General features: G+C 42.4%; 1 protein-coding gene across 1 annotated transcript in view; it reads right to left on the bottom strand.

Annotated features, from left to right (window-relative positions):
• The window catches only part of ror1 (receptor tyrosine kinase-like orphan receptor 1), a 118,718-nt gene that overhangs the window by 28,351 nt on the left and 67,677 nt on the right, over positions 1–22,690 (bottom strand). The window contains exons 2-4 of the mRNA XM_044043224.1: positions 8,187–8,249; positions 1,496–1,786; positions 1,304–1,337 (exon numbers count right to left, since the gene is read on the bottom strand). Of these exons, the coding sequence (XP_043899159.1) occupies positions 1,304–1,337; positions 1,496–1,786; positions 8,187–8,249 (388 nt within the window). The remainder of the gene's footprint in view (positions 1–1,303; positions 1,338–1,495; positions 1,787–8,186; positions 8,250–22,690) is intronic.

Genomic DNA, 22,690 nt, shown 5'->3' with positions numbered 1-22,690 from the left:
TATATATGTGCATGTATGAACTCTTTATAAAACTTAACGACCAAGATTCTAGTTTTTATAAGAAATACTATGAGAAATAGGAAACATGTGCCAGCTTCGCACCGTGATTGCGAGAATTCTCTGTGAGTAAACCACTTTTGAAATTCAGCCACCCAGAAAAAACAAATCAAAAAACATGTCAACAAAGAAAACGGCAAAAACAGATGCTGGAATAGATGCTCAAACGCTGGCATGTGCGCATCACGGTGCGCACACTCATCTCAGTGTGCGAGGGCCGATTTAGTACGTGTCCGATGTCCACTCGGTGCCAGCAGTCCTGATTCACAGAGCGCTGCGTGGAACATGGCACTGAGCCTTGCCATAATGTCATTGGGGAAAATCATTGAGCTCAACTCCTTTGATCCTGCGAGAATCAAATGAGCCGAAAAGTTCACAGAGTTTTATCCCATAACGCCGGGGAAACATCAAAACAAAGAAACTTGACTTGCCCTGAACTGAAGTTACTCCGGCTGCAGGCGTGGAAATGTTCTGGTGGAGTAATTTTTGGTAAACTGTTTTTTGTTTTATTTGCTTGTGTCAAAATCACCTTTCATTTCATTTCATTTCAGGATCAACAGCTGGCAGCTAATTGGGTGACTAAAGAAAGTCTTATAACAGGAAACACACAGACAGATGTATATCCTTGTTCTAAGTAAGCTTTAGTTCATCATCTAATCTTTCAAAGCAGACACAAGGCCTCCACTGTGCGTTCTAACAACTACGTTATTGCCCTGAAATCTAATAAAGGTCACAGGTTTTGAATATGTCAGCCGGCTGAGTCATTTTCTCTATTTTAGCTCAAATGAAACACCACTATAAGGCGCTGTCTGTGTTAAAAGTGTCACGTTAGTCAATATGTTCTTCTGCCCAGCGTCCACGGTGAAAATGCAAATGTGAACCATGTGATGCGACGACTGGCCAGAAACAGCAGCTTGCAACACCAGAATGAAGGGGATTTAAAGACTTGCTGGAGCAATAAAAAAAGCTGAATTAAAACAATGCTGCAAAATTGATTATACAATTCAAACGGATTATCGTATCACCGCCTTGTGTGATCCAGAAACCTCAGTTTACATACACATCTCTCTGCAGGAGATCGTTATTTCTGAAATGAGACACTTGGACAAATTGGAAGCAATGTCTGTGCAGTGCTTGTACTGTAAATCACTTTGTGGGTCAGTCTCCTCGTCTCCTGTATTTCATTCTGGTGAGCAGTGCAGAAACAGACTGACAGAGACAAATGGATAGAGGAAGAGTAACTTACGTTGGCCTTCCTGGCAGAGGTGTAGGGAGTGGATCTGGAAAAGAAGACAAGAGGGTTTTATTCTTTTTTACAACAGTATAAACAATATTGCTCCCAGATTTTTTGTCTGTGTGCGCTGCCAGCTGCAAAGTCCAGTTTTCCTAGAAGGAGCCATAACTGCAGAAGGGAAAGATAAAAAAAATCTCTTCTTACCAAATTTGACAAACAGCACGCCCGTGGTGGACACAGTCCCCTGGTTGTTAGTGGCGACGCACTGGAAGTAGCCCGTGTCAGTCGTGTCCAGGTTGCGGATCCGGAGTCGCGATCCATACGGCGTGGACCGGTAGGAGACCCGGCGCGGCTCCTGCACGACAGGGGCGTCGTTCTTCAGCCAGCGGACAGTGGGCGGAGGGTTACCAGCCACGCGACAGAAGAGCTCGGCCGTCTGACCCAGAGAGGTGGTGATGTTGTTCAGGGGAGACTCGAGGCGGATGAAGAGGGATCCTGGAAAACAAGGCAGAGCGGAGAGGAAATGTGAATCATGAACAGATGAATATGTTTTGAGGAAAGAATAAAAAGAAGAGAGGCCAAGTGTGATGAAAGGACAAGGCCAGGAAGACATGACCCTAATTTCACTTTTCATCATCGGAGATACCAGAGGGTTTGTCCCTGATCTCCAGTATGATCTCATGAGGCAGCTCTACCTGTGTGGTGGTCGAAATGATTGAAAAAGAAAAGACCAAACACCCTCGAGGACAAAGTGCGGTCTCGCTTTCGTGTGTGTTTGGACTGTGTTGTTAACGACAAAGAAAACAGGTTTTTCTTTTGCTTGTGGTCAGCACAAAAACAATCTGGAGGGCCACCTAAGAGTTTAATAAGCAAGAAAAACACCAGTGTTAATGTCACTGGAAAGTCCCCCCCCCCTGCCCCCGCCCCCAACCACAAAACCCATCTTAGGTATGCAGAAATGCTCCTGGTCACACAAACTAGCCAAAACAAACAAGGGAGGGAAAGCACATCTGAGGAATCTAAAAGACTTGTGAGATGAACTGTAGTGTGTGAGTAGAGAGGCGAGGGAGAAAAGAGAGGCCCACACACTTGCAATGCAAACTCTTCAGCTAGTGTTATTTCTGAATTTTTAACATGGCTAATCACCACTTGCTGGTGTCTGAAACTCAGTATCGCACCTCTGGAAAAAAGTAATTTGGGATTGGGTTTCATCCGCCTGATGAAATCACATGACAATCCAGAAAGGAAAATTGTGGAATGGAATGTCGTTGGATATAGAACTACAAAAACACTTCAGTGTAACCAGCTCCTGTTCCCAACCAGTGCTTTTCCCTACAAGGGCATCGCTGTCTTCTCTTCATTTATCAGTTTATCCACGATACTTCCATCTGCACGCGGCGCAGTTAAGTAGAGAAACACTGCAGGAAGAAATAACGTTATCAATTTCAAAGGAACGTAATAATATTTATTCCCTGCTTTTTAAGCCTGGCAGGATGTTATTCAACAGACCATAGGAGTTAGTGCTGCCTTAGTTTTCTGAGAAGATTATAAACCTTGGCTTAATGTGATACTTTAAAGGAGAATGTTTATGATGTTTATGATGCTTAGAATAATGATTGAAATGCAAGGAGTTCTTCGTCTTCTTCTTCCTCCAAATGAATCACATTTTTGAGGCCTTTCTCATGCCCCGAAACTCACAGATCTTTGCCACCGCATCAGACCTGGTTAAAATTTACGCCTGAAAGTGGTTCCGGGGGAATTTGTGGCAATACCTGGAAGTGGGAGGGGCAAAAAATTGACGCGTTTATTAGGTTGGGGCAGTCAAAGAAAAGTCAGCGATGACTTATGCTCTAAACCCAACAGGACTGCCGCCATCTTGCACTGACCTGTAAATTAAAGAGAGGTAAAACCATCACCAGTGTATGAATGATGTGGAGGGAGAGGATTCAACACTTTGGTTTGGTCTGGAGCATGCTGGTACCCTTTCATGGCAACCTGTCACCATGGCAACCCTTGTGATTGTTACGGACAGCTCAAACATGTCAGGAGGTGACATGAAATGAAATCAGTGCCTAAAATGTGTTGGTTAAAATGGGATGTGGGCACATTTCTCTTGGCATACAGCCTGTGTGTGTGTGTGTGTGTGTGTGTGTGTGTGTGTGTGTGAGAGGAAACCCAGCGTTAACACAGCAATGTAATGTGTGTGACAATATGGGGAAACTCCCTCCATCGACCACCACCACCACTCTCCCCACACTTGTCCTCCCACTCAACCCACGTTTTTTTTCTTCTAATCTGTCCTCCTTCCTCTTCCTTCACAACGTCCTCCCTTATCTGTACAATCTTTTCCCTTCACATTACAGAGCTGCACCTCCAGGAAATCACTGTAAAACACCTCATCCTAATATAGAACCACCGGGACATTATTCAGACGCACAAAAAAACACATGTTTATGTTACTGACATTGAGATGCTTTACTGCGACAGTAAACCATCCATCCTGTCTCCTCCAATTATATACGCTGACTTTAGTTCTTTCCCATCTACTCACTCCTCCACTCCCATTGTCACTGCATGTGCAACCAATTTAGACATGAAAAAAACCCAAACATATTTCATTTAGTAGTGTGTGTGTGTGTGTGTGTGAGCGGATTATTACATCATATAGACACCATGTAAAAGTCTGTTGCAGCCTCCTGAACACTGAACTTCACACAGGCTACGTGAATGGATTATGAAATCAAATGTGGTCATTAATTAGATGAATAGATGAAATGAGTAAGAGTCATGAGACAAGTGCTAAGACGAAAGCTATGACGGTGGTGGCGGTGAGGCAGAATGGGTCACCCACTAATATGAGGGTCAGTGGATCAAACTCCAGCTCCTGTAGTCTGCTAGTGAAGTGTCCTTGGGCAGCATGAGCAAAATAAAGGATATGATTTATAGATGGAGTCTACAGTAAATGCAGGTTACCATTTTGGCTATGTTCAGTTACCATTAGGTAAGTTTCACAAAAAAATGTTTAACCCTTTAACAGCAAGCGCATCACAGACGACATGTTTGCACAAGCACACCGTAACTGTGTGATCGGAAAAGAAGGTGCACTTCAAACCCAACATGTGGTTATTACGGTAATTTCACTCGCGCTGCTGCACGAAGCTGGAGAAGTTGGACAAATGCCTGTACATAGTTTCCATTTTTTGGCCCGTTTTTGGACAAAAACTCAAACAAATGTTATTTTAAACATGTTTTATACTGTTCATTCAAATTTAACACTTTTTTTATGTTTTTCCTCAATAAACAACATTAAATACACTATTTTAAATGCAGTAAATTGTAATTAACTGCCAGATATTGAAAGTTATTCTAGAAAAATTGGCAAAAGCACGTCTAGTCTAAGAGTCCAGACGGACATTTTGAGGCTTAGACGTTAAAGGGTTATTTTAAATTATTATTTTTTTTTTACCGCTTTTACATAATACCTGAAAAAAAAAAACATAAGTGAATGTGGATGGTTTTTACATGCCCCATGTCACAGGTCATTACCTCTTACAAACACTATAAAACATCCACGATCAACGTAACACAGACTGACACCAAACACAAAGCTGGCTGTGTAAATACAGACTACAGCACATCAGGTGATTACCTGTGTGTGTGTGTGTGTGTGTGTGTGTGTGTGTGTGTGTGTGGTTTGACTCCCAGCTATCATCACAAAGCCATGTGGGTGTGCTGGGAATCAGTGCTTTTACACTGTTATGAGTGAAGTGGAGTGAATCGTTAGAACATGCTGACACAACACGGCGCTGCCTTCATGTGCTTGTTGAGTCTAACTATATTACTGTTATTATTATTATTATTATTATTATTAATAATATTTTTTTTAATAATAAAAAAAAACACTTCATACACTGAATGAGCGCATACGCTACTTAAAAAGTGTGCTTTAGTCATTTCATCGTGATAGGAAACACAATGTTCTGTGGAGCGGTGACCCTGCACACTATATTAGCTGTCAAATTACATGACAATGAAGCAGCTGGAGCAAAAATGGCGACAAGGGGAAATGTTGAAAAGAGAAGTGAAGAGGACAAAGAGAACAGCGGATGATTTAGTGGCAGAGATGTGCTGCCAATGTCTATGTAACAAAGCCACTCTGTATGTAATTGTCTCGTGATGAGTGTTGTGGTATTTGGCAGGAGCACATGTGAAACTCGAACTCTTGCTGTGGACTGTCCCTTTAATGTGGCAGGGGACTAAATGGTGCCCTGTCATCACGCTGCATTTTCTCGCAGTGGTTTTGTACAATCAAACACTCACACGCAAGCACGCAAATGTAAACACACACACCCACACGACCGCAACACACACACAAATTATCCGAGCTCCAAAAAAGAAAAAATGAAGAAAAAGTCACATTATACCTTTTTTATTTCTATAAGTGAACTCGCTGCACGTGTACGTTCATGGACGTACGCAGCAGCAGCAGCAGCAGCAGCAGCTGGGCCGGGAAAGTTAGTCTGTCAGTGTTGCACAGACTCAAAAACCTGAGCGGCTGCACAGCTAAGTAAACAAACTCGGCAGATGCACCGAGGAGCTGGGACTGTAGCGCTGCCAGATAAAGTTAAAGGTAAATTTCATTAAAAGCGGGGTCACTCTCCAACAGAGAGAGAGGGGGGGGGGAAAAACAGAGGGCAGGAAGCAAGAGGAGGAAAAAAACTGTACAAAATTAAACAAAAAGAAAAAAAAAAGAAAAGAAAAGAAAGGAAGGATGAAGGAAAGCCTCCAGGGAAAATAAATTCAGTAAACTATCATCACCCCTGATTTTAGCCCAATAATGAGCCTCTTTCAGCACGATAGCTTCCTGCTACTGATGCATACTGATAGAGTCTTGCTACCTGAATGCTGTCTGCTTGGTCAATCAAAACCATTCCCTGCCTGCAGACAAAACAAGTGGTGCAATCACCATCCATCCATCAGATAAGAAACAGATGTTTGTCATGGGGCTGTGCTCAAAATGACACACACACACACAACGATACACTACTTTCAACACATGGTTGCACACACACACAGGCAGGCAGCCTTTGTAGGTTTTAATATTTCATGTTTAAGGTCCCTACGATTTGTTTGGAACGACTTCTCGCTGTATTTAGGACTTTCCAAACAGTCTTGACTGTTCGCCGTAATCATTATCCTGCCTAAACGGCTCAGTCAGATCCACAAAGTACCGTCTTCGTTCCTCGCCGGTGTGTTTAACGTGGACTGTTTGTTTGTGTGTACACACACACACTCTGTTTGTGGGACACGAATTAAACAAACCAGACGAAATGAGGGTCGAGATCAATCGGGACTTATAGTGAAGATCTCCTAAGACGGCGGAGGGGCGGGATCGGGCTGATATCTCGGGGGGAACTGTGTTGAGAAAATATACACAAACGTAGCACAGACTCAGTTGTTGCTATTATCGCAGACAAACAGCACGTCTACATGCTTGCACTGTCAGGATCTCTGTCAGGACATCATCGCTACAAAATACTGTTAGTGGACTAGAGAGACTGATCCATCCATCTCCTACCACTTATGACATAGGGCAAAAGGCAGGGTACACCCTGGACAAGTCGCCAGTCCATCACGGGGACACATACAGAGACAAACAATCATTCACTCACAGTGTAGAGTGTCCACTTTGCCTAATTCCCATATTGCATGTTTTTGGACAGTGGGAGGAAACCGGAGAACCTGGAGAAAACCCACGCGCAAACATGCGGAGAACATGCAAAGACCCTTGTTCCAACCGGGTCGCCCTTAAATAGTTTTTATTTAGCATCCCACCGTCACATTTACAAGGGGCTATGGTTCAGGTAGAATGCATGTGAGAATTTGACTTGACAAGTCTGGTTTCTTGACATGCATGTCAAAGGTAAAGGTTATGATGAAAGTCAAAAGATCAGATGTTTGAGCTTTTCAGTTCACTGTGGAATCCTCTGTAACTTGTACCATAATACATTTCAATTACAATAGACATAAAAAAGAGAAAGAGTCCACCAAGTTGTCTGCCGCAAACAAAAACTGTAATCCAGGAGCTGGTACCTCAATCAGTTTTTGACTCATATTGTGCTTAATATAAGCAACAATTACCCTTAAACACAACAAACAGCTTAATAATCACATTAAATCATGTTCTCTGGGCTCGTCCACAAGGCATTCTGGGTAAAAAGTGAAGACATGCCGGACTGACGTGATGCGTCTCATGAAACCTCTGCAATCACAGCTCTGTTACAGACTCTGTCGTACGACCTGCGCCTGCAGCACATCTGCAAACAACTTCGCCATTTCCTCTTCTCCTGGTTGAGCACAAGTCAAACTGCACGTGCAGATAGAATGAAGGGGATCAGATGTCTGAAGGAAGACACTGACTCAATATACAGTGTAGAGCAAAAATGGTTTGGAAAGAAGGGGGGGGAAAAAAAACAAAAAAAACACCAGCACATTTTGAATCTCCTCTGGTAGCTTCTGCTTTAGGATTCTTAAAGTAGGTCAGTGGAAATTGGTGAAATGCGGTGCACCTGTAGCTCCACTGCAACATGTTGAGCGGATCAACGTGTAATTCGTTCCATTAATTATCGTCCACAGTGGCCCATGCTGGGACAATGGGTGTTGTCTGGGTTGCTCAAGGTGAATGTTCACAGATGATGTCTAATTTCAAACAGTGGAAGATGTTTCAGAGAGCACATGGAATTACGGCTCGCCACAGCATGTGTTGATTGCACCATGAAAATATGATTATTGTATTATTGTATTGTAACAGACGTGTTTTCCACAGTCGCCTCGGGAGAAGGGGGTTGTCAAGGACGTGCTGAAACTGAGCATGTGTTTATGTGTGTGTAGTTACCATCACTAGAGGTGTTCCATGAGGTGGTAGCTAGCACACTGGGGTCTTGGGGAAATTCAGACCCTGTAAAAAGAAGAAATGGAGACAACTATTAGCATGTTTGGTCATTGGGCCATGTGGACTTGAGCTAGTTCGACTGATAATAAATGCAACATTTATCATGAAGTATTTCAGAGCGTTTGATTGTCTCTGCGTTTCCATCCAGTACAAATTAAAACCACTGGGCGTATGACAAAGAGAACTGTTTGTTTTAAATAAACCATGCTGGTGCTGTCAACACACGCTCAAATAAACAAACGTGTCCAAGTGACATTAAACAGGAGAGCTGGGAAAGGTTTATGTTTATGTATATTTTACACTTCTTTTGATTGGTGCATAAAACAGAGACACATGACGGAGGGAGAACAAAAACTTGTCACAAATAATGGCTTCTCAAATCTTTGGACACACTTTAAACAAGCTACTGAGTATTGAATAAAAACAAACAAGAAGGGCTGCAATGATTATTTGTCAACTATTTTGATAATCAGTGCAACGGTCTGAGTGTTTTTTCATTCATTAAAACCAGTTTTCTGATTCCTCAGCTTCTTAAATGTGAATGTTGCTCAATATAAGAAAGAAATCATTAAATCGGAATCATTTAGGTCTGTGGACAAAACAAGACATTCGAGAACATCATCGTTTCCAGGTTTGAGAAACACTGCTCAGTGTTTTTCAATATTCCTGACATTTTATGGACTTGATTAATAAAGAAATAATCTACAGATTAATTAGTTGCAGGTCTTCAAACAAGGAGAAACAGGAGAAAATGACTAGTACTAGTACAGTACTGGTTCAAAGCTAAACACATCCAAAACCTTCATTATGAGGTTATGTGTGAAACAGGACAACAACTACCAACATAAACATTAAACCAGCAGCTTATAAGTTACATATTTATATTATCTATAAAAAATTTTTTCCCAATCTTAAATTCAAAACAACCCTGATGATAGCATTGTACAATACATTTGCTCGTGCAGATCAAAGGTCCGAATGTATGACAATGGGCCTATGAGCAAGCCATGTGGGACTAATGCTGCGTTATTACCAACTGACGACAGAGCCGCCCTCTGCTTTTCATTACAGACGAGAGAGGGGAATGAAAATGAGCTGCAGCGTGCAGCACCACAGGTCATAAGGTGATTCCCGTGAAATGAAAAAGCCCAAGCACAGCTCAAAATGTGCGCCACAGACAGACGAGGGTGGAACCTGAAATAGATTTTTGCTGATTCTCATGGCAGCAGACGACGCACAAACACTCCACAGACAAATATTATCTCACGGTTACAGCTACAATAGTGGTGAGCTCTGTGTGTGATATGTCTGGTATAAACACTGACCCTGACAGGACCAGTAGTCCTCATGGAGACCAAAATCTGGTCCTAATGAGGCAGAAATCTCATTTCAGAGGAACTGGAGGAGTTAACTGTAGGGATGGGAATCAGTATCGGTCAGTATCGGTATCGGTCCGATACTGGTCAAAATTGCTGAATCGGATATTGGACAGACATAAATGTAAAATCCTAAATATCTCATGCTTCACTATGCACATACTGAAAAAAATGTGAATAAAAATCAGCTGAGTCATGTTCGGGCTGTTTATTTCTTCTTTTTGTGGAGAACAATATTTGTTACACAGTTGGAGAAGTGTGTCTTTATAATGACTCAGCACAAATGTACTGTTAACAGCTTCATAGGTTCATAAATGGTCTAAAATGACTGTTTCGGACGAAAATCGGTATTAGTATCAGACACAAAAAAGTGGTGTCGGCCGCTCGCTAGTATTTGTTAGCTATTTTCTGGCATAAACACTGACAAAATTAGGACCAGTAGTCCTCAGGGAGACTAAAACCTGGTTCGTAATGAGGCAGAAATCTCATTTGGTTCAATGTAAGGCTAAGATTTGAACTGTGGTTAGGTTAAGGTTAGGGTTAGGCATTAACTGGTTATGGTTAAGTCAGGGATAACGCTATAGGCTGTGTCCAAATTAATGGAATGCAATGCAATGCACAAACCTGTGTGTGTGTGTGTATTTCGGGAGTGAATGGCTGCCTGCCAACTAAGGACAAGTGTCCTACAGTCAGGGGTATGTGCAAATACGCACGTGCAAGATATGTCTGCAAACCTAAGCCCTTCTCAAACACATTTACACGGCAAGAAAAAAAAAAACACTTTAATGGACTTTTGAAATACCTCACGCTCTTGAACTAACAACTTCAAAACATCCGTGTCATGTGTGCGTGAGCGCGACAGTCGAGGGTACGCGAGGAGGCTGCAGTCAAACAGGACCAGGGTCATGCTAATTGGGTGATAATGTGCTGTTTTACACACGCTGTGTCAGGACAGTAAAGACTCTGCGGTGGTGGTGGTGGTGCTGCTTGTGAAATGAGCTGTGTTAATGAGCAGCGCTTTGGGCCTCTGCACCTGTTAGTGAGGGAGGGAGGGAGGGAGGGAGGGAGGGAGAGAGACTGCAAGCTTGGCAGCGGACGGGCTCATATCAAGAGCACGGCAGCTTTATGAGTTACGGTCAAGATTGTTACAGATATATAGCAACCAGTGACTGAGGGGAGATGAAGCGTTAAGATAGCTAGTGTTCATTATCTCTTTTTTAAAAGCGTCAAATTTAATACTCTGTCATATATTTTTATCACTTTCCTTATATCTTATAACAGCCTCACGTGCTACTGTACTGGGACACGTACTGTAGGTTTGTTCCCGGGGGTTCCCAACATGACAGTGAATTATAGTGAGCCTCGGCCCCCGAGGTGAGTCTAAATTTCCTCCGTGTTCTGGTTTGACAGACTTGAGGAAGCACACGGCTCTGAGAGAAGAGAAGAAAAGAAAAGAAACGAAAAGACAGACGAGACGGGACGATGCAGCTCACTGGCTTCGCTAACGTGCAGCCAGCCGAGTGCAGCCAGGTGAGAGTTCAAAAGACAGGGCTGGACATGTGAATGCAAGAATGGAAGTTCTACGATGCTGCTTTTTAGGATCTTGACATTGCCCTTACAATTGTCCAAAGACAGTTCTCCACCCTCTTAATTTCATTTGGTTCACGTCTGTTAGCTCTCCTCCGCTACGACGGTCATCGGGGAAATCTGAGGATTGAATTGAGCGAGGTGTAATTTTGAGATTAGCGTTCTACCATTTCTCAGCGGCGGAGGGAGGCAATTGTAATAGGCCCCATTTGTTAATGAGGGACTAAAAATAGGCGCCTGTGTCACTTCAGCTGAGTGGTTCTGGCAGTTTCTGGTTGCGGGCCCAGATTTAATCACGACACTCGTGGTTTCCCATCTGCGATCCCTGTTTAGATGTTTGTAGTCGCTCATCGTGCAAAGCATCAAACAAAAGGTCTGACATGTGGCTGCCTTCTTTGATGCAGTCGAGAGGCTTTCAGTGCCTCAACTTTGCACGTTCTGTTGTCTTAACTTTAAAAAACGCTAAATCAGGCACGACAGGGTTTTTAAATTGTTCTTGTAATCTCGTCATATGGACAGACACAAAGGTACAAACACAAATACAGAGTTTAAAAGCTATATTTTATCATTAAGTATTTATTGTAAACGTAAATAGTGATGAAAGCTCAACAGCATCAAGTGAAGTGAACTAATCCAAACCGAGTCAGTTCTGGTTTATTTATGTTTTGTGGCTAACCTTTACCTGGTTGTCTATCATTTCCCATAATTTCCTTTTTTACAGGCGCATGTCAGCTCTCCAGAATGATTTGTGCCCTGATAACATCTCTGCTCATTCGGTTTTCATTATCTGAACGGTTCAAAACCTGAATATTACAGTAATTTCCCCTTTAAGTACGTTGCAATACAACCTGGATTGTGAACTTGTTCTACTCGTTTTATTGCTGTGGCATATCTGTGCATTTTTAACTTATTTAAGCTTGAAGCCAAGGAAAATGAAACTGGAGCTGCAGAATCAGTTGCAGTTAAATCACATTACTGACGGTTCAAGAATGAACCCTTTCATATCAGGCCATGGCTACAGTGTACACCAATCAGCCACAATACAGAAACCTGTTCTAATCTCATGGACATCAGTTGTGATGCACTCATTCAAGTGGGATAATCATTTGCCAATCTCTTGGCAAAATACAAAGTAAATAGTGAGCGTAGATGTTCCTTTGAGAAGTTACAGACAAAGTGGCCTCTGATCCACGTCCAGCTGAATTTGGCGTACGATGATAAAAATCACGCAGCGACATGAGCTTAACCCTTACAAAGTTCAGACGATTCAGTGTGACTTTACTGTGACAGCAGCACAGGGGAATTAGCGCAGAACTTCAAACCCAAAGGCATGGGAATGAGGGCGAGGAATGAAGCAGAGAAAAGGTTTAAAGGGGAAGTGAGTAAGGGGAGCCTCAGTGGGGGGAAAAAACAGAACCAAATCAGAAATGCTCAAACTGAGTGGTTATGCAGAGCAGCTAATATGCTGTTGTATGGTCTGGGGGCTGTGTTTGGAGCCACGGTGGTTGGTTTGGTGAGTGATGCTGATGTATGACTTCTCCTGCTCTGTTATTAGGGCCTCTCCAAAGGTTCTCTTTCATCCGTGTGAGCTGAAACACTGGCCTGAATCGGAGAATTGAATTTGCTTTCCAAAAAAAGGCACAGTGACAGTACACAAACCAGGAATCACTGTCTTTAGTTCCGGCTGATTGAGCCTCTGTGTTTATCTCTGCACAAAGAAAGTGATTAATTTCACGTCAAGACGGATGGAGGCAACAGCGACAGTGTTCTAGTCACGGCTGCAAACAGGTTGTAGTATGACTGAGAACACAAAGAAGAAGGAAAAGCACTCCCTCAGTCGGGATAATAACGTCAACAATAACAAAATCACCAAATGTTACGCACTGCAGCTTTAATCCGTTAAAGCCTAAGTGCTCATGCAATAAAATAGCTTTAATTTCCTTGTAAATCTTAATCTCATTTCACTTCCCCACTATATGTTCACATAAAGGGACTCATTAAAACATTTATGAGTCGACATACTCCTCTAATTTAATCTAAAGAGCGTTCTAATGTTCCCCTGTTGTGTGTATCCAAACCCAGACGAGGTACCATATAGAGACAAGCTGCCTTAATGACTTATTAGCACAATTAAGTTGAAGGTCGGAAAACGAGCGGGAACTCACAGAGATCTGAGAAAATTAAGACTTTTTTTTATTATTATTATTAAGGAGGAAGAGAAAAAGAAGTGCTGCAGGGAGTTAAAGGGAGGGAAGTAGAGGAGAGCAGAGGAGCTGAAGATAAATGGAGGGAAGACAACTTGGAAAATGTGAGCGTGCAGACAGAAAAAGACCATGAGCGAAAAAAAATAGAAACTTCAATAAACCCAGAGTGAAGGCACTCGTAAAACCTGCGTTTTAAGAAGTGCGTTTCTGTCCCACCGAGCACAGTGTGGGTCTGTGTTGGCTGCAGGTTTTATTCAGTGTTATTGTGACACATGAGAGCAACCGTACCATTGGTCCGCAGTCGTACATGGGCGATGATCATTGGGGTGGTGGGAGGAAGGAAATGGAAATGAGCTTAAAAACAAATAATATAAAAGCAGACGGGAAATTTAGTTACCCTGTGGAGGGATTAGGGTTTATTACAAGCTGGTCTCTTTTCCTTTTTGACGTTTTCATCATTTCTATGGCAACGCTGTGCTCGCCTAAGTGGCGCCTTTAGGAAAAACAGCAGCATCGCTCCACCACATTATTCTCAATGATCTGACAAGTTAAAAACAAGCCAGCCCATTAGCCACACTGTTAAAGTTAACTGTGTTTGGAAGATAGAAAGAAAGGACGACGTCGCTACAACGTTCACTTTGCAGAGGCAAGTGTTGTGCGTCAAAATATGAACAAAAAATGGAAAACGGTGGTGGTGGATATACTATTGACACGTTTGATTTTGGATATGCATGTGTCTTTGTGGCGGTGAAAATTTAGTATTGGTTTCAAGATGGTTTGAGATTAGTTTGATTGTCTGAAGTCTTTTGTTTCTTTCTGATGTGTTTCCAGTTACACACCGTTTCATTACAACTACAAATAAAGCTAAATAGAAATAAAAATAAAATGAGACAGTCAGGGGATGAGAGTGAAACCAGTAAAAGTGCTTTGCTGTAATGTTGCACCTGTGTGTGCAGGTGTTAGTTCCCTGGCTCAACTGGAGCACATCGAGGAAATAAAAGCAGGCCCAGTTCAGGGAGTGAGTGTTCACCTGAGGACATCATGGACCAAAGAACACACACACACACTTCGCCATTGCCTCAGAGTGCCCTGCTCTGTAACATTATAAGACCATAGAGTGAGACAGGCGGGAGGGCTGATGTATCGGGGCAGTTGTTTTGTGGTCGATGACAGGACAAGGGTCTGTTTCTGGATCAGAACAATAGACAACAAGAGAGCGAGAAAGGGCTCACGTTGCAACAGACATTTGCTACGACATGAAAAACAATAAAAAGCCTCTTTTAAACAGGCTAAACAGGAAGGATGTTGTATTTATCTTTAAAGACGCGTTTTTAAGCGCTGGGTTGCATCTGAATTTATCATTTTGTCTTTCGACTTCAAACTCGTATATAATACTGACCAAACTCGGACTCTTCAATGTTTTTATTTATATTTAGTCATTAAAGATTAACTGAAAACTCACTAGGTTTACATGCACAGTTTAATCTCTCTATAAGCTAGTGCATATTGAATAAGTTTCCTGTTATTATTCTCTTAGTCTGACTAAAATCAGACTTTTACCATGCACATAAAAAGACACTTAGTGAAAACCAAGGCTTCACAATGTTAGTTAGTTTTGCAACCAGTTCACGTTAAATTAATGTAAGCAAGGCAGAGCTGATCATTGTCTGATATTCCAACTTTGATTGGATAACAAATGCAAGAGATGTCTCTCAAAGAGCTGCTTCTGCCCCCTCTCACACAGTGCCGACTCAATAGTTTCAATATCTGTATTTATGTTTGATGTAAAGACTTACTAGTAGATAGTAAAGATCTATTTTTCTCTAAATAGGAACATCATTCACAAAATTGACATCATATTCTATTGAAGAAAACCTTAAAGTAGCATTTAAAGACATTAAATTCTTCGGGGAAATGTTTACTTAAGTACAACGTGCTAATTTTGACTTCCACCCAAACGGAGAACTTCTTTGCTACTTGCTGGGCTTCCTGTTCTCACACTGGGAGACCACATTCATCTACAGTCAATGGTTAAAACATCAAATCCTGCCCTTCACCCACCTCGACTGCAGCTGCTCCTTGAGCACATAGCGAATAATCTATAGCTGACACAGGGCAACGAGTGCAGGGGAGATCACTTTTAATGGCAGCTTGTTACAGTATTTCACAAAATGTCTCACTGCATCAGGCTCATATTGACGACTGTCACTACCAGGCTGCACAACGATGCCAGACTGCTTGTTAGTCGGACTCCTCGTAAATTATGCCAGTTAGCAAGAAATGCAACCACGATCTGACGTGTTGCCTTTGACCTTTAAACCCATTTAGGATCTCGCTCGGCTGACACGAGGCATTAATCCATAATTTACAGTCCAACAGAATACTTGCATGTCACTGAATTATAGGAAGAAAACTGAGAGCACCGGGACAAACATATGGACTGCAGCTTGGGAGTCAACTTTCATGGATTCATGGATAGGATTGGGGAAAATATGTATATATGTATATGTATGTATATATACACATATTCATATATATATACATATATATATAAATGTATGTATATGTATGTATAATATACAGTATATATATATATATATATATTCATATATATGTATAATATACAGTATATATATATATACATATCTATATATAGATATGTACATACATACATACATATGTATGTATATATGGTGTACAAGACCTGGTTAGGCCATTCTTAGTGAGGCCCCCCCTTTGGCGTCATGTTACAAGTGGTGTAAGAAGACGGCGGAGGAATCTGCACAAGCATGTAACCACCTACAGTGTGGCTCATCAGTTTTCACCTGACAGGTCTACAAGTGTGTGTGTGTGTGTGTGTGTGTGTACTCAGATTTCTGGAAAACCTGATCACTTCCAAGCAGATGGAGCACAGACCCCGGGACCTTGACGTAATCTGCAGAAGAAGACACCGTCTGTCTGTTTGTCTGCCTCAAGGAATGTGAGCCGAGTCATCGCACCTGTATGTCAGTGTGTCACTTCAGTGCAGCTGATGTGCAACTTGGTGCAGAAACAAGCGCAGTGTTAACTGTGAATACAGTGCACATTTCTATATGTCTATGTTGAGGCCTGTGGCCGTCATGGGTCAGATGTTGATTCAGTGTAAAGCTGTAGGTCAGGCTGTCTGTGAGTGAGTGTGAGACACAAATATCTGTCATCTCGCTTGACTTCAGTACGTGACTTTTGTGTAAATAGCATATCTTGCCTGCTAAAACTGTGTGAACAGACACATGCCATATGTGTGTGTATCCTTTTGAGGACCTGAAAATTCTAAACCACAGGAAGTGAGAACATTTTGGCTGGTCCTCACAAGGTTATGAGTTAAGACCTGGTCTTGGGGTTAGAATTAGGTTTAATTTAAGGGTTAGTCATTTAGCTATGACGGTACAAGTTAGGGTAAGGGGCTATGATAAGCATAATATCTTGCTAGTTGCGTGTGACACATGCACACTCTGGTCACTGCCGACATTCCCAGATTCCACCAGGATGATAAATTTAAAAGGGATGGGCGAGCAGATGGAATCTGGGAATAAGCAGGATACAGCTACTGGTTCTCAAATGGGACTTGGATTTAGACACAATGTGACTACAGTTAAGCTGGGCACCATTCCATACGTGTTCTTTAGGGGTTTTTTTCACTTGCCAGACTGAATGTGACCTCGTCTGTAGGACTGTACAGCTGTGGTAACCTGGTTTAACTAAATGTAGAGTATTTAGGCCAGACACTATGAATGAAACAAAGTGTGGCCACCTCAAGCTAAAGATGTTTGATTTAAATAACATGTTAAATGACAGATTTCTGCAGCTCTGTTTTCCATCAAGCTGCGGTCACTTCAACTCCAAACCATAAATGAATAAGAAGACACACAACAAATATATGCAACACAAAATAATCATAATCCACTGATTTTACTTGTAGAGTACTTATACATGCTCCACGTGTGTATTAAAAAAAAACCACACATTTTGTACCTAAATAGTGCACATTTGAAAAAGAGTACAACAGCATCACTAACTCTGTTCTGCAGTCAGATTCTTATAATAAAAAAAGGCCCATTGTGAGTGTGTGCTGCAGGAGAGCAAGGCAAGAAGTTTTAAACAAGAGCTCAGTTGATTTGATTATTTTCTCTTTGTGATTGAGCTGATGTGTTACAAAGGCCACTGACTTCTCTGATTAACTGTATTCACCGACGATGAGAAACTGGATCTGATATTGTGTCTTCATCAGCTCAGGACTCTCAGTCATAGCAGACGTGTGTGGAATGGACTCAAATATCTTGACTCCCGGGTCAACGTGAAAGTCCACCGACGGACGGAGACGAACGTGTGATGATAAAGGCGAGGTAACAGAGGCCGAGGTCCGTGCTGCCAACAGCAAGAGTCTGGACCTCTGAGCGTTTCCAGCACGTTTCCCCGTCAATCACACTGACGCTCTACAGGAAACCTCTCCTCATCCCAGGTTAAGAAAATAAGCACCAGCATTCCTCCACTCTTTCAGAAGGAAGAAAGCCAACTAATGAGGGAGACAGAACAGCACGGACACGCGGAGATGAGCGGTGGGAAAGAGAAGGGAGAGCTGTAAACAAGCCAACGAGACAAACCCACACTGTCAATGTCCAAAACCCTTTCCGCTACAGTAGAAATAAATAAGCATTTACTGGCCAGGGAATTTGAGGAGAGCACTTCCACATATAAGCCACAGAAATATTTCAATTGAATATCAAAAATATGTCTGGATTCACTGATTTAAACACAAATAAATACATGTATTTGAATAATAATATTGTCCCGTGATCTGAGAGCATTCAATACATTTTATGAAGAAATGAGAGACGAACATCAGACAAAAATGTGCAAAAATATCCCTGAGTAAAGCTTGCAGTCATAAAACATATGTCACTTATCAATGTTTCCTCAACTTAAGGACGAACGTTTGAAGCTCATCTGCAAAATGCAACCAAGTCAATAAGAAAAAGCACATAAGCGGCTATAGGTCACATGACATTTGATAATTTCCAACAACCACAAGCAGCCTCTTCAAAAGGCTGTGTGTGTACATGCAAGACACTTTGAACGTCAAATGCATTTTTGGTGAAAAAAAAATACCCCGTGTCACACAGGGATGGACATTTGATTTAATGAATATGGAATCATTACTGTGTGAGGAGGAGAGGAATAACATCGTGTAAAGGCAGAACACTCAGCAACTAAGAGAAGTGCAGACAGATTTCATTAAGTTGGAGCGATGAAAAGACGGACGGGTGAATGACGGGAAACCTAACGCGGAGAAAGACACCAGATGAGCTGCGTGTCAATGTGGGGGAGAAAATAATGGAGAGAAAAAATGTTTTTAGAACATAAGTGAATTTGGTTTCATGCTCCTGAGAAACGTGGAGAGAGAGAGAGAGAGAGCTCAGTTTAGCCCACGATGCTTTCTTACAACCATAAAAGTGGAGAGATTAAATGATGTGCCCGTGTGCCTTCGACTAAAGCTTCCATTTAAGAACAGAAAATCATATTTTAGATGCTTGCCGTGACATATCTATCCGTCCATCTGAAGTATAGAGTTGTTATCGAGATAATGTACGATGCACAAGGCCTCGGAGAGACAGTTAAAAACAAACAAGCACATATGGGTGGAACATTAGGCCTGATCTCACTTTATTTAGCGTACTTTTCCATTGGCAGCGACTGTGTGCTAATTATAAAAACATTTCACCCAGAGACATCTTTCTGGCCTGAGCACAGAGAACTTCATAAAAGAAGGGAGAGGGGTTGTGGATGACTGCGGGATTTATATATTAAAAAAAAAAAATAGAAAAAAAAAGCCTGGTTTTTATTAGCGTCGGCTAAACACAGAGAGAAGAAAAGTGTGCCACAGAGAGAGAGAGAGAGAGACGGTCATGAAATCTGCCATGAGAGACAAAGATGATCACAGTTCCAGAGCTTGTTGTCGTTTCCCTCTCACTTTCGCCAGACGACGACGGGTGCGGGGGCCGACTAAGCACACCTTGTAACGCATCCCAGTTTTGCTTCTTCGAAATGCAGACTCACTTCACCTCCCATAAACCTCCTCACATGTGATCCACCGCCACCGCAGACGATGGAGAGGAGGATATGCAGAGAGAGAGGTGTTAAAAGGAGCTCGGCGACACACGCACAAAGATCTCTTTTGTATTACCTCGTCCTGCTCAGAGGCAGGAAACGAGTGCAGGATCCCACCTCCTGCTGCACCTTCACCCCGTTACTCCTGCTGCCAACTTCTCAATTTACTACACCTTTAAACCTTTGTTTGTGATTCACTCCTTTTTTGCTTACAACTGACGTGTATTATTATTAAGATACATTATTATGGTTCCTGATTGACAGACTGCCAGAAGTGGCCGTCTGCCACTGGATTGTGAGCCACACCAACATGGCAGTGCGTTTGGAAAACTTTCCTTTTCAGTCCAATAGAAGTTGTGCCGGGCGCCTCTAATTTGCTTAAAGTAGCGTGACATTCAAACGCCATGCAAATGAGCCGCAGCCTACGCAACGCCCCACATTTGGAGACGCAACAATTCACTTGCCGGACGGCTGTTTACATACAGACAATTAATGGGATGTGTGGAAATTAGTGAACTGGTGGATAAGTACCTTGAGGACGCATTATGTCCCACGTCACTTGTTACTATACAAACTTGGGGACCCACTTTTAGAAGAACTCAATCCAAGACCAAATGTGGGCACAGTGTCACCACTCAATTACAGCTATTTTCTGTAACATCAAATATAACATTTCACATCATTGTATGCACGTTATTAGCAACGACTGTGCTAAAAGACACAACATATATATGTGTATGAGGGTCTTGGTGAGACAGACGGGACATGACATGGATCAGTACTGTCAAAAAATGTGATAAATGTGAAAGCAAAAACAATTTCCATGGATTTCATCACTTCTTTCATTCAGCTGTTCCTGCTGGTTTTCTCCAAAGCAGATCCACATGTTCTTGTTTTGGCAATTTCACACACACACACACACACACACACACACGCACATATACATATACATATATATAAGTTATAAGTATAAGTTCCAGTTTTGAATGCTGAATTAGTAATATTGCAACTGCAGTATCTGTCGAATAATAGCACATGCTGTGTGTAGCTATAAAGAATCACACAGGGAGCATCATGAACCCTAACACCCTGAAAATTGGTTTCCTGCTGCTGACGTAAGCTAGTTTATCTCTTTCAGTCAAGTCCAAAGAAACATCACCAGCGTCACTGTCATAGGAATATTATTATTTACTCAGGTATCCATTTTTAAGTTCAGGGGGAATGGGCGGGGCAATATAAGCCTTGAAATGTGGCGAGCTCGGTGAAGGCACTTGTCATGAGCAGGCCTGTGTGCAACGTCCGTGTATGTGTTAGAGTTGGCAGCGGCTCTGCGTGTTCTGGCCTTGATTAGGCATGTCTTTTCTGTCCACCGGTCGCTGAGTGAAGCACTGAAGTACTCTAGCTGCCATCACAGCGGCGTAAGTGGGGACACATGCTGCCTTCATCCCCCCAGCCCCCCTCCCTCCTCCATCCCTCTCTCTCTCTCCATCTTTAGGTCAAAGCAGCACTGAGATCAAATGCTCTCCTCGGTGCAGCATTCCTCAATAAAACAACAAGTGTGCAGGACAGAAGGGGGGGGAGTGAAAGAAGGAGTGAGAAGGGGAGACAGAAAGGAAATCAGACGAAACAGAGTGAGACAAGCAGAGACGGAGAGAAAAAGAAGACCGAGGTAGAGACAGTGAGCACATATGGAACACGTTTAAAAAAGAAAAAAGGAATATTGCCGGGCCCTGCCGTTATTGTGGTGCTTCATTTCAGAACTTTTCATCACACTGCAGTGTGGAAACGTGTCAGTGCATAGATTTACTTCATTACCCTTCTCTTCTTTACGTCCACGTCTGTGTGCGCGGGGTCTCCCATTTATACACATTATCACACAGTGTCCTCTTAAAAGCAATAAGAGTCATGAATCCTCGGTGCGCCTGCCTCACAGGGCACAGAAGCACGCCGGCTGAGAAACGGGCTGCATGGACAAACTCATCCGAGTTCCACGGTGACAAATGTGGACACACACAAATAGTCGAGATCATAGCAGTTGCATCACTTGTGAGCGCACAACACAATTTATCGCGAGTTGAGGACACAGATGAGGACATTTTCCCAGCTCCACTCCCAAGTCTTTGATGACACAACTGGAATCGAATGACGCACAGCGTCTGAATGATTTCACAGGTTTCTAATCTGTTTTTATTAAAGGTGTGAACGCGATGTCTGAGCTGGAGGAAACCATTTAGGGGGATAAACAGAGCCTAGCTCTTCTAGATTCACTTGACAGATCGTTGGGAGGGTGAGCTGGAGAGAGTGAGTAAGAACAAAAGACAAGAGACGGAAATTTGAGCCGTGAAACTTTAAGCGCCCCGGTGACGAAGTGGAGGGATGCAGCATTTATTCTACGGTGTTATTTCTGTGTGTGTGTGTGTGTGTGTGTGTGTATCCTTGTGTCTCGTATGGCTGCACACAGCACAGACACTGGAGTGTGTTAGGACTCCACGTCTCGTGGATGGTTTGCTCCGTCTGTCTGCGTATTATTATATAGTATGAAGACTTTGAACTGAGCAGACACTGCTGACAAACACCAGACACAGGGTTTAAAAGGGACATGTGTGCGGTTCCTCGCGTTTTGCTGCTAAGCTCAAAGTAGTAGTGTGTAAGTAAAGATGCAGGACAAGGTGTTTGTTTTCCTTCAAATTTAGAAATGTGACAGCAGTGGGAGACTCAGGAGAGACAGAAAATCTGCGGGAGGATTTTCAGGCAAAGGGTTTCAGTTTGCATCTTTTGGGTTTTTGGGTTTTTTTACGACACAGAATGCTCTAGATGGAGGGAAGGGAAAAAGCTTATTCCATAGATAGAATGCAATATTTAACAGCCATTTATCCAGTATTGTGTATTTTACAGGTATGGCTGTTGTCGTCAGTCAGTGCGTTTACATGAATATTAAACTTAAAGATTTTAGTCTAAGTGGACAGTAAATTGGTTTTCTTAATGTCACGTAAAAAAGTTAGTCCAACTAAAATCTAGCTAGTCTTAGTCGGACTAACATACCTGGACAATGCCATCCATTACTCCAGCATGGATATGCTTAGTGCAGGGGTCTCAATCTCAAATTACCTGGGGGTCACTGAGCATCTAGTCTGGA

This window comes from Solea senegalensis, linkage group LG14, assembly GCF_019176455.1.
Source record: "Solea senegalensis isolate Sse05_10M linkage group LG14, IFAPA_SoseM_1, whole genome shotgun sequence".
Classification (NCBI taxonomy): Eukaryota; Metazoa; Chordata; class Actinopteri; order Pleuronectiformes; family Soleidae; genus Solea; species Solea senegalensis.
Note: the sequence above shows the minus strand (reverse complement) of the source record. Positions and strands in the feature narration are given on the sequence as shown.